At 38.6% G+C, this 18,274-nt stretch overlaps 1 protein-coding gene across 1 annotated transcript; it reads left to right on the forward strand.

Annotated features, from left to right (window-relative positions):
- Window positions 1-14,001: 14,001 nt before the first annotated feature.
- On the forward strand, window positions 14,002-14,441 carry LOC114026583 (beta-defensin 106-like). Its single transcript, XM_027840296.1, has 2 exons — window positions 14,002-14,026; window positions 14,305-14,441. Exons 1-2 carry the CDS (start codon window positions 14,002-14,004, stop codon window positions 14,439-14,441), a joined length of 162 nt encoding a protein of 53 aa, XP_027696097.1.
- Window positions 14,442-18,274: the final 3,833 nt, after the last annotated feature.

The following is an 18,274-nucleotide window of genomic DNA, read 5'->3' on the forward strand; positions in this document are numbered from 1 at the left end:
ATAGGGGTATTCCAGGAAGAGGTAGTAATTTGTTCTTATCACAAGGAGGCCTTGACAACTGCAACCTAGTAATTTTCCAGAGGTCATACTGGGCCTGTGGTCCCTTACACGAAAACAGTATGCCTCAATCTGCATTCAGACTCCATAGTTCTTTCTCTGAATGTGGAGAGTATTTTCCATCACAAGTTCAAGGGGGCACTTCTTTAGGAATAGCCGGGTCTATGATTTTAGGATTAACTAGGTCTGATAATTAGGAATAATCTGGTCTATAAATATTTTCTTTTCTTTTAAAAGTATTTTCTTTTTTTAAAATTGCATTTAAAAACAATTTTTAGAGCTTGTTTATTTTTAAAATTTTGAGTTCCTAATTCTCTCTCTCCCTCCCTCTCCTCCCCCTTCCTTGAGAAGGCAAGCGACTTGATATAGATGATCAGTCATGCAAAACATATTTCTGTATTAGTCACGTTGCAAAAGAAAACACATGGTCTATGAATTTTCATTATACAGAAGGCAATGGATGGATGACTGTCTCAGGACAAAGAATGAGTAGGAAGAGGAATCAAACTCCTTTGATTTTTCAACCAAGCATCCCAAAGTGCCTATTCCTTCCTGGCAAGATTAGTTGGCTTTAAGAAAATTTGAATTCAAAGACGACAGCATTGGTTGTATTTGCTAAAGACCAAGAAGCTGATAGAAGCCCAAAACCACACATTTGGATTTGTACTACTTTATTAACCTTTATTCTCTTAGGACAGGAAATGAAAAAGAGATCTCAAGTCTGCAACCTGGATTCTTGGCTAAATGCCTTAGATCATTCATTCATTCATCCATCCATTCATTCATTCATTCATTCATCCAACAAGCATTTGTTAGGCACTGTGCTATGAATTGAGGATATAAAGAAAAAAAGAAATTTGCCTTCAAAGGGCTTACATCTTACTGGGGAGAAACAACATAAATACGGGTAAGAAAATACAAAAAATGAATGCAAAGTAATTACCAGGGATGAGGGTAAAGAGAGCACTAGCAACTTGGGGGATCAGGACAGAGCTCTTGTTCTTTTTTATATATTTTTTCCAATTCCAAGTAAAAACAATTTAAACTTTTTTTTTATTATAATTTTGAGTTCCAACTTTTCTCTCTTCCTCCCTCCCCTCTCCCATCACTGAGAAGGTAAACAATTTAATGAAGGTTATATATGTGCAGTCATGTGAAACACATTTCCATAATTAGTCATGTTGTGAAAAAAAATAGATCAAAAAATTGCAGGAAAAATAAAGTTAAAAATGCTTCAATCAACATTCAGATTCCATTAGCTCTTTCTCTGGAGGTGGATAATATTTTTCATCATAAATCTTCAGAATTATCTTGAATCTTTTTATTGTTGGGAATACCTAAGTCATTCATAGTTCAACATTGTACAATATTGTTATTACCTTTGTACAACATTCTCCTGGTTCTGCTCACTTCACTTTGCATTAGCTCATATAAATCTTTCTAGGTTTTTCTGAAAGCATCCTGATCATCATTTCTTATAGCACAATAATATTTCATAGCAATCATATGCCACAACTTGTTCAGTCATTCCCCAATTTATGGGCATCCTTTTGATTTCCAGTTCTTTGCTACCACAAAAAGAGCAGCTATAAATATCTTTGTGCATGTGTTTTCTCTGCCCTCCCCCTCCCCCTTTTATGATCTCTTTGGGATACAGACCTAGTAGTGGTTACTGAATCAAAAGGCATGCACGGTTTGATAGCCCTTTGGAAATAGTTCAAATTGCTCTCCAGAATTGTTGGATCAGTTCACAACTGCACCAACAGTGCATTAGTGTCCCAATTTTCCCACATCCCCTCCAATATTTGTCATTTCTCTTTTCTGTCATATTAGCTAATCTGATCTGTGTAAGGTGGTACCTAAGAGTTGTTTTAATTTGCATTTCTCTAATCAATAGTGATTTAGAGCATTTTTCTTATATGACTATAGATAGTTTTGATTTCTTCATCTGAAAACTGCCTGTTCATATTCTTTGACCATTTATCAATTGGGGAATGATTTGTATTATTATAAATTTGACTCCATTCTCTATATATTTGGGAAATGAGGCCCTTATTAGAGAAACCTGCTGTAAAATCCCCCCCCCCCAAGTTTTCTGCTTTCCTTTTAATATTCACTCCTTTGGTTTTATTTATGCAAAACCTTTTTAATTTAATGTAATCAAAATTATCCCTTTTACATTCCTTTACAATGCTCTCTGTCTCTTATTTGGTAATAAATTCTTCCTTTATCCATAAACTTGACTTAATTTGCTTATGGTATCACCCTTTATGTCTAAATCATATACCCATTTTGCCCTTACCTTGGTATATGGTGTGAGGTGTTGGTGTGTACCCAGTTTCTGCAAAACTGCTTTCCAGTTTTCCCAGCAAGTTTTGTCAATTAGTGAGGCCTTGCCCAAAAAGTCTGGATCTTTGCATTCATCAAACATAAGATTACTACAACCATTTCCTCCTGCATATTGTATACCTAATCAATTCTACTGATCCTCCACTCTATTTCTTTAAGGCTGTTGTTCTAAGCCTTGAAGAAAGCTAGGGATTCCAGGCAGGGGGGCAGCCTGTGCAAAGGCATAGATATGGGAGATGGAATGTGCTATAATGGAAGGAAGGAAACAAACATTAATTAACCTACTATATGCTAAGTGCTTACAAATGTTATCTCATTTGATTCTCACAAAGAGGGAGGTACTATCCCCATATTTCAGTTGAGGAAACTGAGGCAAGCACAGATTAAATAACTTGCCCGGGGTCACAGAGCTAGCAAGTGTCTGAGGTCAAATTTGAACTCAGATCTTGACTCCAGGCCCAGTGCTCTATCCACTACACCATTTCAGCTGCCTTTGATACTGATAACAGATTGGCGGGAACACAAGTGTGAAGAAGAATAATGTGCCTAAGAACCATTAAGCTGTAGCACTTACCTCTTTTCTTTTTCATGCCAAAGTCCTTTCTATTAAATGTCCTCTTTTGCTCAAGCAAACTCTTTCTACTCATCCCGTCTTTTGACTACAAAAAACTGAGAACAATAGAATCCTTTTCATACCTGAATGGAGGATGGACTGGAAAGGGGAAAGACTACAAGCAGGAAGAGCAAGGAAGAGGCTATCATGATAGTCTAGGCAAGAGGTGATGCTGCCTTGACTATGGTGAGTGTGGCACAAATACAAAAGAGGAGACAAATAAGGAAGCAGAACTGACAAAAGTTGACAATTTATTGGATTTAGCGGTGTGGTGATTGCGAGTGAAAAGTGGAGGATGTCTCCTAGCTTGTGAACCTGAGGGACTCGGCAGATGGTGCTGCCTTCACAAGTAATCAGAAAGTTAGGAGGCGGAGGGAGGAAGATCACGGGCGAAAGACAATGAGTTGTGTTTTGGGCATGTTGAGTTTGAGAAGACTATGAGATATCTAAATAGAGAGCAGCCAGTAGCTGAAGATGCAGGACTGGAGTGGGAGAAGGAAATGAGATCATGTCTCCTCAATAATAAAAAGCCTTTCACTAACTCCTCCATTCCACCCAAATGCCATCCTATCTTTCTGTGGCTCCTATTACTTTTAGGATAAAGTACAAACTCTTATCTTTGCCATTTAAAACCTTTTACAAGATGGTTCCAGCCCAGTGGGGTCAAATTGAAATATAAAAGGCATGCTAAACTGTACATGAAGATCCCTATGGGATCCATATTGACTTTGAAAACCACATATTAACATTATCTATGTTCTATTGTATTTTTATTTATTTTATTAAATGCTTCCCAATTGCATTTTAATATGTTTCTGCATGATGGGGCAGTATTGTCAGCCACAATGCAACCCACTGGCCATCCTGGGCTACAGCAGAGTGTTTTTTCCTTTCTTTTTCAATTTAATTTTTAAATTTATGAATTTAAACATTAACAAACATGGACACTTTGATATACAAAGAACATTAAAAGAGGACTGAATATGAAGCTATGAACTATTTTATAGTTTGAAAAATTATTACATTTAGTACATTGCTCCTATTTTCTTTTCTTCTTTTTGTTGCATCACTATTGCTGACCAGCAATTCCTTCCCTACAATGCTGAACCGGCCCCTTTACAGCTACTAGTAGAAGACCCATGTATAGTCAAAAACCCCAAATCTTTCTATTAACCTTGTCTGAAAATGTTCCATTCTGCTCTGTTAGTCTCTCTGCCAAAAGGAGGGAATCATGCTTAATTGTTACTTTTCTCGAGTCATGATTGGCCATTGTTATAATAAGTGTTCTTAAGTTTTTCAAATTTGGTTTCCTTTTGATCATTGCAATTCTTACGAATCAATCAATCAACAAATATTTATTAAGTACTTAAAATGTACCAAAGCACTCTGTTAGGTTCCAGGGATGCAAATATAAAGAACAAATAATCCCTACACTTAAGGAGATTCCATTCTAATAGAGGTGACAATAAGTATACATGTTAATATATATGCATATATAACATAAAAGTGATTGTGAATAAATGCAAATATATAAAATACTTGAATATAAAATAAAGAGGAAGGGTACTGGAGATTGGGAGAAATGAGGAAAGGCTTTAAGCAGAAGCCACAGGTTGAGCTGTGTATTAAGGGAAGAGAAGGGCTGTTAGAAGTGGAGGTAAGAAGGTCGTCCATTCCAGGAATGAGAGATGTCCAGGGCAATGGCAGAGAGACATGTGATGGAGTATCCTGCTTTCACTCACTTTACTCTGCCTCAGTCTATACAAGTCTTCCCAAGTTTCTCTGAATTTGTCATTTTGGCACACAATATGCTTGGGAGATAGGTGTTATTATTATACACATTTTACAGATGAGAAAATTGAGGCAAACAGAGGTTAAGTGACTTTCTCAGAGTCACACAGCTAGCAAGTGTCTGAGGCTGGATTTGAGTTAGGTCTTCCTGACTGCAGGTCTGGTATCCACTGTGCCATCTTACTACTATTAATATTTTTATAATATGTCTTTTCTATGTGCCTTTGACTTCTTTGGGGTACAGGGTTAGAGGTGGTATCAATTGTTTCTCCTTTGTAGAGACCTTTCCTGATCCCCCTCAGCTCTTAGTGATATTCTGAAACCACTGTTTATTTTGCCTATAACCTGCATTCATTTAGAGTTGAACATGTGTCTCCTTTCAAGATCTAGGTTTCTTAAGGGCAGAGATTGTCTCAATTTTATATATGCATCCCCAATACCCAATACAGATAAGGGATAGGAATAAGTAGTGAACCTATGATTTTTCAATGGTCTAGGAACCTCTTTCCACATAATGTGTAAGTCTTGGAAGGAGATGCCTGGGGCACTGAGAAATAGGATGACTTGCTCATCTTCACAAAACAGGTATGTATCAGGCAGAACTTAATTCCTTCTCTGTGCCACATAGTAGGCTATTGCTGATTGATGCTCTCCCCCTTGACTACTAAATTTCTTTTAAAAAATGTACTCATTATTTTTCTTTATCTCCCACTCTCTCCTCAGCCTCTTATGATCTGGCTTCCTCCCCCCTACTGTGCTGAAATGCTTTTTTCTAATGTCATCAGTGATCTCCTTCTTTTCAAGTCTTATTTTCCTTGATCCCTCTGTAGCATTTGGCTACTGATCACTCGCTTCTACTGAATACTGCTGAGTACTCTCTCTTGCTGGTTTAAGAGATGACACGTTCCCTTATCTTCTGTTCTACTCTTTGATTTATCATTCTTTTCCCAAACCCTTCACATGACTGTTTTTCAAGGATTTTTCCTCTCCCTCTTCTTTTCATGCAAGGTTTTATTTTCCTTGGATATATTATCCACTCATAGAATCACAGAATTTCAGAAAGAACTCAGAGGCCATATAATCCATTCTCTGCCTGACTGAGAAATACCTTTGCAATATCCCCTGTAAGTGTCCATCTGACCTTTTCTTGAAGACATCAAGTGAGAAAGAAACTGCTGCCTCCCAAGGTTGCCCATTCCATCTTTGGATAGCTCTAATGGTCTATGATTCTGTGAATAAATGGAAAATATACTACACAGACCTGTTTCTTTTGGGTGGTCATGAAAGAATAGATCTGTGCCCTAACATGGGACTAGACATGTAGCGAAATTCAGTAAATACTTGTTTATTGATTGGGAGCAAAGAGAGAAAAAGCAGGACAATGTACAAAGGGTAGAACACAAACGAGGATTTGTTGAGGTTTGGGGTGCTGGGAACCCCAAAATGCAAGGGTACAGGGGCTCTGCCTTGAAAGAGTTCAACCACTCAAGTCTTCTTTCAGTCAGAGTAGTGAGGTTTTGCTATAACACTGGTTAGATGGTCAAGATTCTTAGTAAATCTATGAATTTGATGAGGATAGGACTGATACTTCTCTACAGAAAAGACTGTGAGAGGATCTGGATGGGATTAAGGAATAATAAATAACCAGAGAAAAGGTCTGAATGGGATTAAGGAGTGTCAGGTAGCCTGGGGTGGGCCAGAGGCAGATAATGAAAGGAGTTAAGTGGTCTGGCCACTGTGGTAAAGTTCTGGGGCTGGGTTGTGTTCAAAGACATGGTCTTTTTCTTTTAGGGGTCCAGCTCAAATCTTATAACCCCATCAGACCAACAAAGGAGACTAAGAAGGAATATTCAAACACATGGAAGAGAAGCAGGAGAGCATAATGTCTGGAAATACCAGGGTGGAGAGAGCATCAAAGAGATGGGAGTCAATAACATCATAAACCACAGAAGTTTCAGGACAATGAGGATTCAGAAGAGTCCATTGTATTAATCATTTAGGAGGTGATTGGTAACCCTGGATGGAATAGTTTCATTTGAGCATAGGGTTGGGAGCAAGATTACAAGAGTTGAAAAGTCATTGGGAAGAGAAGTTGAGGCATCAAGTGTATATAGTTTTTCTACTAGGAATTGTGTAGTGAAAGAAGGGAGAGTTATTATGATAATTTAAGGCATTGGCAGATGAAGTGAGGGAATTGTAGGAGTGGGGGAGATTTGGTCTGATTTTAGGGTAAGGGGGAAAGAGCCAGAAGATAAAGGTTTAATATTAGAAAAAGAATGGAGACTATTGAAGGGGCAAGCTCCAGAAGGAGACAGGAGAGGAAGTGATCAAGGGAGTAGATGGGTTGTACTTGGTAAGGAGAAGGTCTGTCTCTTTTGCTGATACTGGAGCAAATGTGGAACAGTGGGAATTTAAAGTGAGATTGTAGAGAAAAGGGAATTATTAAAAGAAAGCCTCAATTTTCTAGTTAGAGATGAGGTCTCCTGCTGAACGGGAGGAAAGAAGTGGCTTGGAAGAGAGAAGGTTTGGAAAAAGATGCTTTGGGGAGTGTGATAGTTGATCAGGAGAGAGCAAAGGAATTGCCATGTAGTGATAAGGGCCCAGTTAAGGTTAGATCCTACAAATTTGTATGAGACTCAGTGATTGGGCAACTTATTTTCCTTGCTCAGCAGCATCTAAATAGGAACAAAGGAGGATGGTGAGGTTAATTCAGGGCTGGGGTTTGGAAATGTATGTGTCAAAAAAAAAAGGAAAAGAAAGGATTCAAAGGTTGAGGACAGCAAGAAGCTGAACTGATTGACTGTTTTGGCATGGAGATTTAAAAGAAAGGTGAGAGCAACATTGATGGACTGGGAAATAAGAAGAGTGACTGGAAATTGGAAAGAGGATAAGGAATAGGTTTATGAGGTGGTGAAGCAAAGGAAAAGATGGAGGGACAGGAGTTTATACTCAGAGGGGTTTGAATTTTTAATAATGACATTAAGGACATGAACATCCTTGTATGCAAATGAACTAGAAGGATGATGCAGTTCATAGTAGTTGAGGAAATTGATGACCTGGGATAGCATGTTTGAAGGGACATTAGTGTGTATACATTTTGTCCATGTACACATACACATACATGTACACATGCACATATATAGACACACAATCTATACATATGTATACATATATACATACATATGTACATATGCATATGTATATGCAGGAGTTGGATTAGAGAAGAAGATTTATTGGACTCTGAGGAAGAATAACCCAAGGGGCTAACTGGTTGATTACTGCCCTCAGCATAAAGAAAGGATGATAAATCTAAATAGAGTGAATCTCCAGGAAAGAGAAGTTGCTGAGTGATGGTGGGAGGGGGAGTGTCTGGAAGTGGCCATGAGGAGCAATGAGTATGCATCCTTTTACTGGTTCAGTATCCTTGTGTTTGTGTGTGTAGAGAGGAGTATGAGAGAGGGGACTTCTGATTCTGGAGAAGGGACAGGGATACAGTGTCCATTGAGAAGCTATGTTTCCATAACTGCAAGAAGATGGATGAAGTATAAGAGGAAGAGTTCTACAATGATCATTGCTTAGTTAGCAATAGAATGAGGTTCCAGAGGGCATATGGAAGGAGAGAGCAGAGTAGTAGAGGTACAAATGAGGCATACTATTGAGATGAATAGAGATGGGAGAGTAGGGGGTGGTAGCAGGGGAAAGGTGTTTTTGTTTGTAGTCTTTTATATTAAACTACAGGAATTTCTAGGTGATGGTGGTGGTGGTAGTGATAACAGTAGTAATAGTAGTAGTTGTAATAGCTAGCATATATATAGCACCTTACAAATATTTTCTCATTTTTTCCTCACAACAACTCTGGAAAGTAGGTGCTACAATATATTATATGTTGTTTTTACAGATGAGGAAACTGAGGCAAGGAAACTGTGCCCAAGGTCACATAGCTAGTAAGTATCTGAGTTAGGATTTGAATTTAGGTCTTTATGACTCCAGCTCCAGCCTTCTATCCACTCTACCATCTAGCAACTTATGAGTTATTACCTGACTGACCCTACCTGAACCTTCTTCACCTTGGGGGAACTCATTCTACCTGATTTCATTCCTCAGTGATTACCCACTTACCACCAAGTTATACCCTCCCCACCCCAGTGATTCTAAGCCCCTGAGCTGTCAGTATTCAAATCTCATTCTGCATTGCCTGATGGCTGCTCTCTTACTCCCATCCTCTTAACCTTTCCCCATAAACATTCCATTCTAAAGCTACCATTCTTTTTCCTATGTTCTCTGTAATGCTTGCTCCATAGGTAACAAATCTGCTTTCATGTCAAATCTTTTCCTTTCCCATCTAGCTTCTGTTTCTCACAGAAACCTGTGTCCTTCCTGATAGTACAACCTCCTTGGTCACCCATTCCAGCACTGGTTGTAATTTCACTCACTTTCCCCTCCCCTGCCACTGGTCATGTTGGAGACCCTACTCTTCATTGCTACTTCCAACCAGTGCCTGTACCATAATCACTCAGTAACCTTTCCTCTTTTGAGGTTCATTCAATCCATATCTACCAGCCAACAAAAATTCTGGTAGCTGTTTAGCAAAATCTCCAGATCACTCACCTTTCCTTGATAAGTTCAGTGCCTAGCTCACAGACCATACTAGGGGACTTCAACATCCTCTGCTTTCTCTCCCACTTACCTTTTGCTAAGCAAAGTTGGAGAAAATAACAAACTGTGATGTCTGGATCCCCTTCCAATTTATGTTACATAACCTCAACTGGGCCCCCACTGAAGCCAAGAAATCCCTTTACACATCCCTGATTGATAGCACCACCATAGCAGCTTTTTCAAACTTTTTCATCCTTCCTCAAATCCTCACATAGTTCTCCCTCCTTCCATACTCTCAGCGGAGAGCCTTGTTTCACATCACTGAAGAAATTTAAGTTGTCTTCTGAGAACTCCCTTTTTCTCCCCTTCTCCTCAATTTACATAACCCAGACACCTTCTGCACTGTTCCTGCTTTACTCCTTCTCACAAGAAGTGGCAGTCCCTCTTCTTGCCAAAGCAAACCCCTCTGCATGGATAAGTGATAAAATTCTACCCTGTTTTCTCCAGAAGATTACTACCTCTATCATCCCCACTCTCTTATCTTCAATTTCTCTCTATATAATGTCTGCTCCTCTACTATCTACAAACATGCCTGTATCTCCCACATTCTCAAAAAATTCTCACTTGATCTGTCCATTCCTGATAGTTGTTGTCCCACATGTCTTCTCTGTTTTGTGTATATGCTCTTAGAGAAAGCCTTCTTACAATCAGTGCCTCCCTTCCTTTCTTCCTATTATCTTCTTTACTCTCTAAAGTTTGGATTCTGTCGTCCTCATTCAATTAAAATCTCTCTCACCAAAGTTACCAATGATCTCTTAATTACTAAATCTAGTTACTAATCTAATGGTAGTTTTAAGGAGTGTGACCTCTGGCAGCAGAGAAGAAAGTCAACTGCGCATTCAAGGAATAGCTAATTGGCATTTGAAAATTGAGTTTGGGAGAGGAAAATAATCTGGGAGCTGAGCAGCGTGAGTACTCCTTTGCGAGAAAAAAAGATAACAAGGCCTTCTGGTATCAGAAGTATGAATTGTTTTGGCCACATGTTCCTTACATGTGTGCTTTATTACCATTGTACTCAATGTCCACTTTTCTCATGGATTCTGTGTGTATTTGTTGGAAAATGTTTCAAAGTTTAAGTGGTTGGAGGTGTTTAGGAGAAACTGTTTTTATTATACCCTTTTAGTAAATGCTTTTATTTTGAGGTGCTTTTTTTTTCCTATTGGGTAACTGTTAAGAGGAAGTTCACTAGCAGGGGTTTGTTCATTTTAGCTTTAGGAGTATGTATCTGTAGAAATACATCTTAATCCCTTGAAAGTAGTAAGCATCTACTAAAATAAAGTCAAAATGTGTTCATGATTTAGATGTAAAGGCTGATACTATAAACAAACTGGGAGAGCAAGGAATAGTTTACCTGTCAGATTTATGGAGAACAGAAGAATTCATGACCAAACAGGAGATAGAGAACATTATGAAATGCAAAATGGAGAATTTTTATTGTATTAAATGGAAAATTTTTGGCACAAACAAAGCCAATGCAAACAAGATTAGGAGGGAAGTAGAAAAATAAGAAAGAATTTTTGCAACTAGTGTCTCTGATAAAGTCCTCATTTCCAAAATATATACAGAATTAAGTCAAATTTATAAGAATACAAGTCATTCCTCAATTGACAAATGGTCAAAGGATATGAACAGCCAGTTCTCAGATGCATAAATTAAAGCCATCTATAGTCATATGAAAAAATGCTCTAAGTCACTAGTGATTAGAGAGATGCAAAATCAAAAATCTGAGGTACCATATCATACCTATCAGATTGGCCAACATGACAAAACAGGAAAACGATAAATGTTGGAGAAGATATGGGAAAATTGGAACACTAATGCATTGTTGGTGGAGTTGTGAAATGATCCAACCATTTTGGAGAGCAATTTGGAACTATGCCCAAAGAGCTACAAAAACGTGCATACCTTTTGACCCAGCAATAGCACTTCTAGGGCTGTATCCCAAAGACATCACACAAATGAGAAAAGGACCCACATGAACAAAAATATTTATAGCAGCTCTTTTTGTGGTGAATGATCTTTTTGTGATCAACTGGGGAATGACTGAACAAGTTGTGGTATATAAATGTAATGGGATACTATTGTGCTGTAAGAAATGATGAACAGGCCGACTTCAAAAAAACCTGGAAAGACTTATATGGAGTGATGCTGAGTGAAGTGAGCAGAACCAGGAGAACGCTGTACACAGTAACAGCCATGTTGTGTGATGACTAACTTTAATAGACAGCCCTTCTCAGCAATGCAAGGATCTAAGACATCTCCAAAGGTTTCATGATGGAAAATGCTATCCACATCCAAAGAAAGAACTATGGAATTTGAATGCATATTGAAGCATACCATTTGCTATTTTTTTTTTCTGTTTTGTTTTGTTTCCTCTTTCTTGTGGTTCCTCCTATTGGTTCTAACTCTTCCTTACAACATGACCAATGTGAAAATATGTTTAATAGGAATCTATGTGTATAGCCCATATCAGATTGTGTGCTGTCTTGGGGGGAGGGAGGGAGGTGGAGGGGGAGAAAATTTAAAATTCAAAAGCTTATGGAGGGCAGCTAGGTGGCGCAGTGGATAGAGCACCAGCCCTGAAGTCAGGAGGACCTGAGTTCAAATCTGGCCTCAGACCACACACTTGACACTTACTAGCTATGTGACCCTGGGCAAGTCACTTAACCCCAATTGCCTAAAAAAAAAAAACTTATTGAAGTGATTGTTGATAAATCAAAATAAATTAATAAAAAAATAAAAAAAAGAAAGTAGTAATCATCCTCTAAGGTCCCAACCTGAGAGTGTAAAGGCAAGTTAGAGGCAATATCCCAGAGATTCTTCTTACAATTTCCAGTGAAGGAAATACTTTTTCACACTTTGAAAAGAGATTATGAGTCTGACTTAACCTTTATACTTTGGTTCAACAGCTTGTTATCTGCCTTTTACTCTGTGATTACATTCTGGACTTTCTGGACTCAGAGACTGGTTGAAGACCAGTTCTCCTATATGTGTAACACAAAATAAAAAGGATAGAGAAAAAAAAGTAGCTCAATATTAGGAACACATCATTTGAGAGATGAGATGTTTAATATTTTACATCCATACCTCCTCACTTTGGCAAATAAGGGAACTGCATTTTCTCATCTTAAGCTTGGTCATTATAATTTCACAGGCTGTTACATTTTATTTTTTTGCCTCTAAGGAGATGCTATGCCTCCACTCTTGGTATCCAATTAAAGGAGCAAAGCCACTCTCTCTGTTTCAGAGTTAGAGAAAAGGAAGGGCTCCAGACCAGTGTCCTGAATGACACCCACAGACAGCAATAGCAAAGGTGATGGCTCAAAGGTGACATGGTTCAGTAGACCCTGGAAGAGTTTTTATCTCTGACAAGCTTCGTTGATCAAAATGACTTCCTGGCTTAGAAAGAACTATAAACAAGAGTGCTTGGTCTCATGGAGTGCTCTGATCTCTACTGATCTTCTGGTGATTTCTGCCATGGGGACCCTGTCCTTTCTCTTTGCTCTTTTCTTCTTTTTGGCTCAAGCTGACTCAGGTAAAATGGGTATTTCTGTGGGAATAGGTCAAATACATATTGGGAGAAATTCCAAGTTATTCTCTTGTGAGAAAGGGCACTTCTATTGGTACAAAATCCTGAATGACTAGAGGCCCCTGGAGTCAGAGGGACAGCTGTCAATAGAAGAAATCATGGCATGTGTTCTCCTGGAGATCTGTGCTTTGAGACATATTATGTGACACAATTATGATTTTTGTGAATAAGACTTGCCACATAGGTAGGGTATTGGAAGTATTGTCTCTGCTCCCCAAACTCTTCTTTTATACCTCTTGATATGAGCTGGGAAAGAGGTGGTGGCTTATAAACCTATTAAAGGCTCAATTATTAATAGGTAGTAAGAAAGAGATGACCTAGCAGGGAGATATAAGACAAAAGGAAGAGGAAGTAGAAAAGAGAGGAATAATGACGAGAGAGAAAGCATATCTTTATATCCATCCTAGGAGTTCGAAGGGAGTAGGCCCAGGGTCTACCCTTGGTCAATAAATATATTCTACCTTTATCTATTGCTTGTAACTTATACAGGAGAATATTCTGTGAATTACCTCCCCATCTCTCCCTGAATTTCAGAAGTCAATCTTAGCCCTGGTGATACAATCTGAAAGCTATAACGAAACCCTAGAACTTCTATATTTACAGAATAGGCTATTTCATATTCCTAGAGGCTATAAAGTGGGATTTAGCATTTATTAAATACCCACTATGTGCCAGGCACTATGCTAACTGTGAAAGATCTAGTCAAAAGCAAAATAACCCTATCCTCAAAGAGCTTATATTCTAACAGAGGAGATAATGTGGACATGCATGATATGTACATAAAATATATGTAAAATGAATACAAGAGAATGTTGGGAGAGAGGATACTAACAATTAGGAAAGAGGATGGGGGTCAGGAAAAGATTCATGTAAAAGGTGGTGCTTGAGCTTTGAAAGAAACCAAGGATTCCATGAGACAGATTTTCCAGGAGTATGCACTCTAGGGATGGGGGAACCAGATGAATCTCCAGGTGAATCTTTAGAAGAAGACAGCTGTTTGCTTTGAAGATGCCATATCTAGTGTCCCTATCTGATAGTCTTCAGGCCTAAGTGTATTCTCTGTACACCTCTCAACATAGAAGAAATCACATCAGGGAGATAGTACTGACTAGCTCTCCTCTCGTTAAGGTCAGGGCTGAGCTGGCAACAATTATTCAGGCATTGTGACCAGCTCATCACTGGAATTATATCTGAAAACTGGCAATGTTTTCTTATGGAAATAATTCTTCTGATTCCTTCACTTATATAGCTGGGGCTGGATTCCTTGATGAGAAATGTCAGAAATACCAGGGGAGATGTGTGAGTAAGTGCCAGAAAAATGAAGAGCTTGCTGCTCTCTGCAGCAAGTTTCAGAAATGCTGCAAGCTGATGGAGCCATGCCAGTGACTACACAGGATCTTCTGGGCTCCTGAATTGGCTACTGGTCTTCAAATCAAAGTCTCTAGTTCTCCCTGAGGTCAAGAGGATGGACCTAGCCGCCCCACTACTCTGATGTACTTGCCTTCATAATCAGAAGTTCTCAATCAGCACAAAACACTTGTATCCCCCTTTGGAGATGGACATAGGAACCCAACATAGTGAGTTTATCATCTCCTTAGGCAGGGGATTGAGAACAGAAAGTAACATGGGAAAACTTTGGCCTGAACTCTCTCACCCTCACCCCTGCCCCCCTCCAAAGCTGGCCACAACCACCACCAAGGATGATTCAAGAACAATTAGATTCACCAAGAATGATTAGGTAAGAGGGTAAATGTGACTCTCCTTTGATCTCCCAAAGGTTATTATTTTATTTAGGTTTCTCCTTTTCCCCAGCTACCTATAATAATAGGCATCCTGCCTATCTCTGCAGTCTTCTAGTTTTTCAGTCCCAGGGTCACACAGCTAATAAGTGTCTGGGGTCAGATTTGAACTCAGGTCCTCTTGACTCCAGGCTCAGTGCTCTATCTACTCTGCCACATACCTGCCCCTAAAGGGGGATAGATTGAGACTAAGATCATGTCTTATTCTTCCAGGCCCACTGGGCATTGGAGTCCTACCGAACTTACCTATATTATTACCAAAATTTAATTTCCTATTCCTTGCCACCAGATGTTTCAGATACTGACTAGCTGCCAGCCTAATGGAGTCTTCATGCATGATCTTTCATTGTTTCCTTCAACATCATACCATCAAAATCATATGCCCTCTGGCCTGAAATTTTTCTTTGCTTGCTAGCTAATAGATTTCCCTGTCTCAGACCCAGCCCAATAGCTTTGTCTGGTCTCAGAGTCTTGGGCTTTTCTGATCTAGTCCTACTTAACAATTATGGCTTGAGCATATTTACCACTGTGGCTATGAATTTAGTTGGAATGACAAATAGATTTTATTTTGATGTACTAACCTTTTTTCTGACAGAATATGGCAAAACACCCTAGGGATATGTAGTAGTTTCTTGGGTGCTGTGGAAAATGATTTTCTCAGTAATCACAAGAATCTTTATTACTAATAATAATGTTTTAGGAATTAGAAAGAAAAAAGTTTATTACACACATGCTGCAAAGTTAGCCATGTATTTTCTTATTACTGATGATTATTTCTGATGATCTGCAACTAGCATTTCTCTCAGTATTATGGAAAAGTATAATTTTAAATGAACTTCCCTCTTTTCAAAGAAAAGATCTTAAAGTATATAGTACTGTGTAGAAATACAATGCTCTATAAAATGCAATTTGAATTTTTAAAGTAAGACAGACTAAGAGCAGATAGGATCCACTAGGTCTCAGTTTGGATGTTGTCTGTGAATCCAATCCACAATCTAAAAAGAAATCACTTAATATAAAAGATCTTATTGAATATGATCCATATGCTTGTCGTACTAAATTTTTGTCACTCAGATGAACCTGAAAATGATCTTGCCTCCAAACCATCTGGACAAGTAAAAAATGAGTTAGTTCTATTGAAGATGTATCTATGGGAAAACCTAGCATGTGAGAGAAAAATAAACAATTCTATGAGATAACTGCTTATTTGTGGCCAACAACACTCTCATGTACAAACCTGAACCTGATTAAAATGTAACTGGGAAATATTTAACAAAATAAATAAAAATATAATAGAACATAGATAATGCTAACATGTGGTTTTCTAAGGCAATATGTATCCTTCAGGGATCCTTTGTGTGGTTTAGTGGTCTCCATTTCTATTTGAGGTTGACAACACTGCCCTACATGATATAAAATACCAAATAACCAAGTGGGTTGAATTTTTGGCATCACATGGACATGGTTAAAGTATGGCTATGGGAAACAAGAAGATCCCTGGTCTAGAATACGCCTCTCTCAGTGGATGGCCTTCATTGCTTCACTGTTATTTTCCACTTAACTGAAAATGCATAAAATGCTGTCTCAAAAGAATGGCTGGAAAAAGACTTGATTCTTCTCCTTTCTCCTCCTCCTTCCAAGCATTGAAGCTGGAACCTGAAACCAAGCTCTCTTGATTTGAAACATAGTTCTTTTCTAATGTACTTAACATTCATTCATTCAATATACATTTATTAGATGTCTACTATGTGCTAGATACTCTCCCAGGTATCAGGGATACAAGACAAAAATGAAGCAATTCTGACTCTTAAGGAGCTTGCATCCTATTAGGAGGAAACAACACACACCTCCCAAAATAAATACAGAATATACTCAAAACATATACAAGATAATTTCTAGGAGGAGATATATGAGCAACTGGGAAGGGGGAGGTTGTGGGGATCAGGGTAGGGCTCATATAGGAGGAAGACCTTGAGATGAAGCTTAGAGAAAGCCAAGGATTCTATGAAGCACTACTGGAGAAGGAGAAAACTCCAAGTAAGGGAGAGCCCATGCAAAGGTATAGAGGTGGAGGTAGGATGTTATACTTGGGGAACAGGAAGTAGGTTAGTTTGGCTGGAATATAGAGTGTGGAAGGGGAGGTAACATACAATGATCTTGGAAAGGCAGGCTGGACTGAGTTTTTTGAAGAGTTTTAATTGCCATTAAAGGAGTTTAAATTTTATCCTAGAAGTAGAAGGAAGGCTCTGGAGTTTCTGGAGCCCTTAAGAGACTGACATGATAAAATATGTGCTTTGGCAATATCAAATTTGAAGCTATGTAGAGGATGGATTTCGGAGAGGAAAAGGATGATATAGGGAGACCAATTAAGAGACTATTGCAATACTCTAGTTAAGAGGTAATCAGAGACTGAATAGGGTGATGGCCATGTGAGTGGAGAGGAAATTGATGTGAGAGATGGATTAGAAGGTGGAATCAACAAGATGTGATAAAATAATTGAATGGTTGTTGTCCTTCATTTTCGAAGAGGACCTAAATGACATCACTATGTCGGCATCAAAGTACTATGTCTCTGGCTGTGGGTGATCAGACCGATATGATCTTGGAAGGCTCTACCACAGATTGGGCACAAATAGTCCGTATGAACATTGAATTTTTCTGCCCTCACAGCTCATGAAAACTGTCTGTGAAGGCATAGATAGTTTGCAATCTACTTGCGGAGGTTGTTGTATTTTATCCCAGGGAAAATAGGGAGCCGTGGAACTTCTTGAGTCGTGGACTGACATAGACATACCTATGCTTTAGCAATATCAATTTTTACTTGCCTTTAAGTAAGCATAAGTCCTTGAAGTACTATATTATTATACTTCAATATTGATATTATGGTATTATATTGATTGATATAGTATTATACTGACGATGTAATATTGGTAGATACCCTAGTATTTCTCAATAGCAGGTCCCTTTCCATTTCTGCTTTATTTATAGGAATGTGTTAGCAACTTCTATCCCATTATTCCAAAATTAAGGCTCTAACATTAACATAATTTATCTTATCAATCCAATGTGAACAGAGATTATGCCTTCCCTCTGACCTCCTTGATTTCTCAGTTTCCCTTGAGGATGATGCTCTCTACTTTGTCTTGAATCTATTACTTCTACTTAGGAAGGCAGGGGCTCAGTCACATCTCCATCCCCTCTATTGACCTTCTAGTTGTTTCATCCTCTGTCTTTGCAGAGGTCATTGCTAGCTAGCAATTCAGATTTATTGTCCTTCAATCTAAGGCAGTAGTTACCGTAACTTATCTTGTCTCCTTGAAATGATCCATTCACAGACAGTAGCAACAACAACAAAAAAACAATTTCTGACTCTCACTCTGGGACTGCCATTCCTGCTCCTATGCCAGGCTGCTCCTGGAG

The sequence above is a fragment of the Vombatus ursinus genome, unplaced genomic scaffold (assembly GCF_900497805.2).
Source record: "Vombatus ursinus unplaced genomic scaffold, bare-nosed wombat genome assembly UNPS02014841.1, whole genome shotgun sequence".
Lineage (NCBI taxonomy): Eukaryota > Metazoa > Chordata > Mammalia > Diprotodontia > Vombatidae > Vombatus > Vombatus ursinus.

What these genes read in the sequence shown, in the direction of transcription:
- LOC114026583 (XM_027840296.1), top strand. Translation starts at nt 14,002, where the DNA reads ATGGGGGAACCAGATGAATCTCCAG. An exon ending in GGAACCAGATGAATCTCCAG is followed by an intron (nt 14,027 to 14,304) that starts GTGAATCTTTAG and finishes TCACTTATATAG; the next exon opens with CTGGGGCTGGATTCCTTGAT.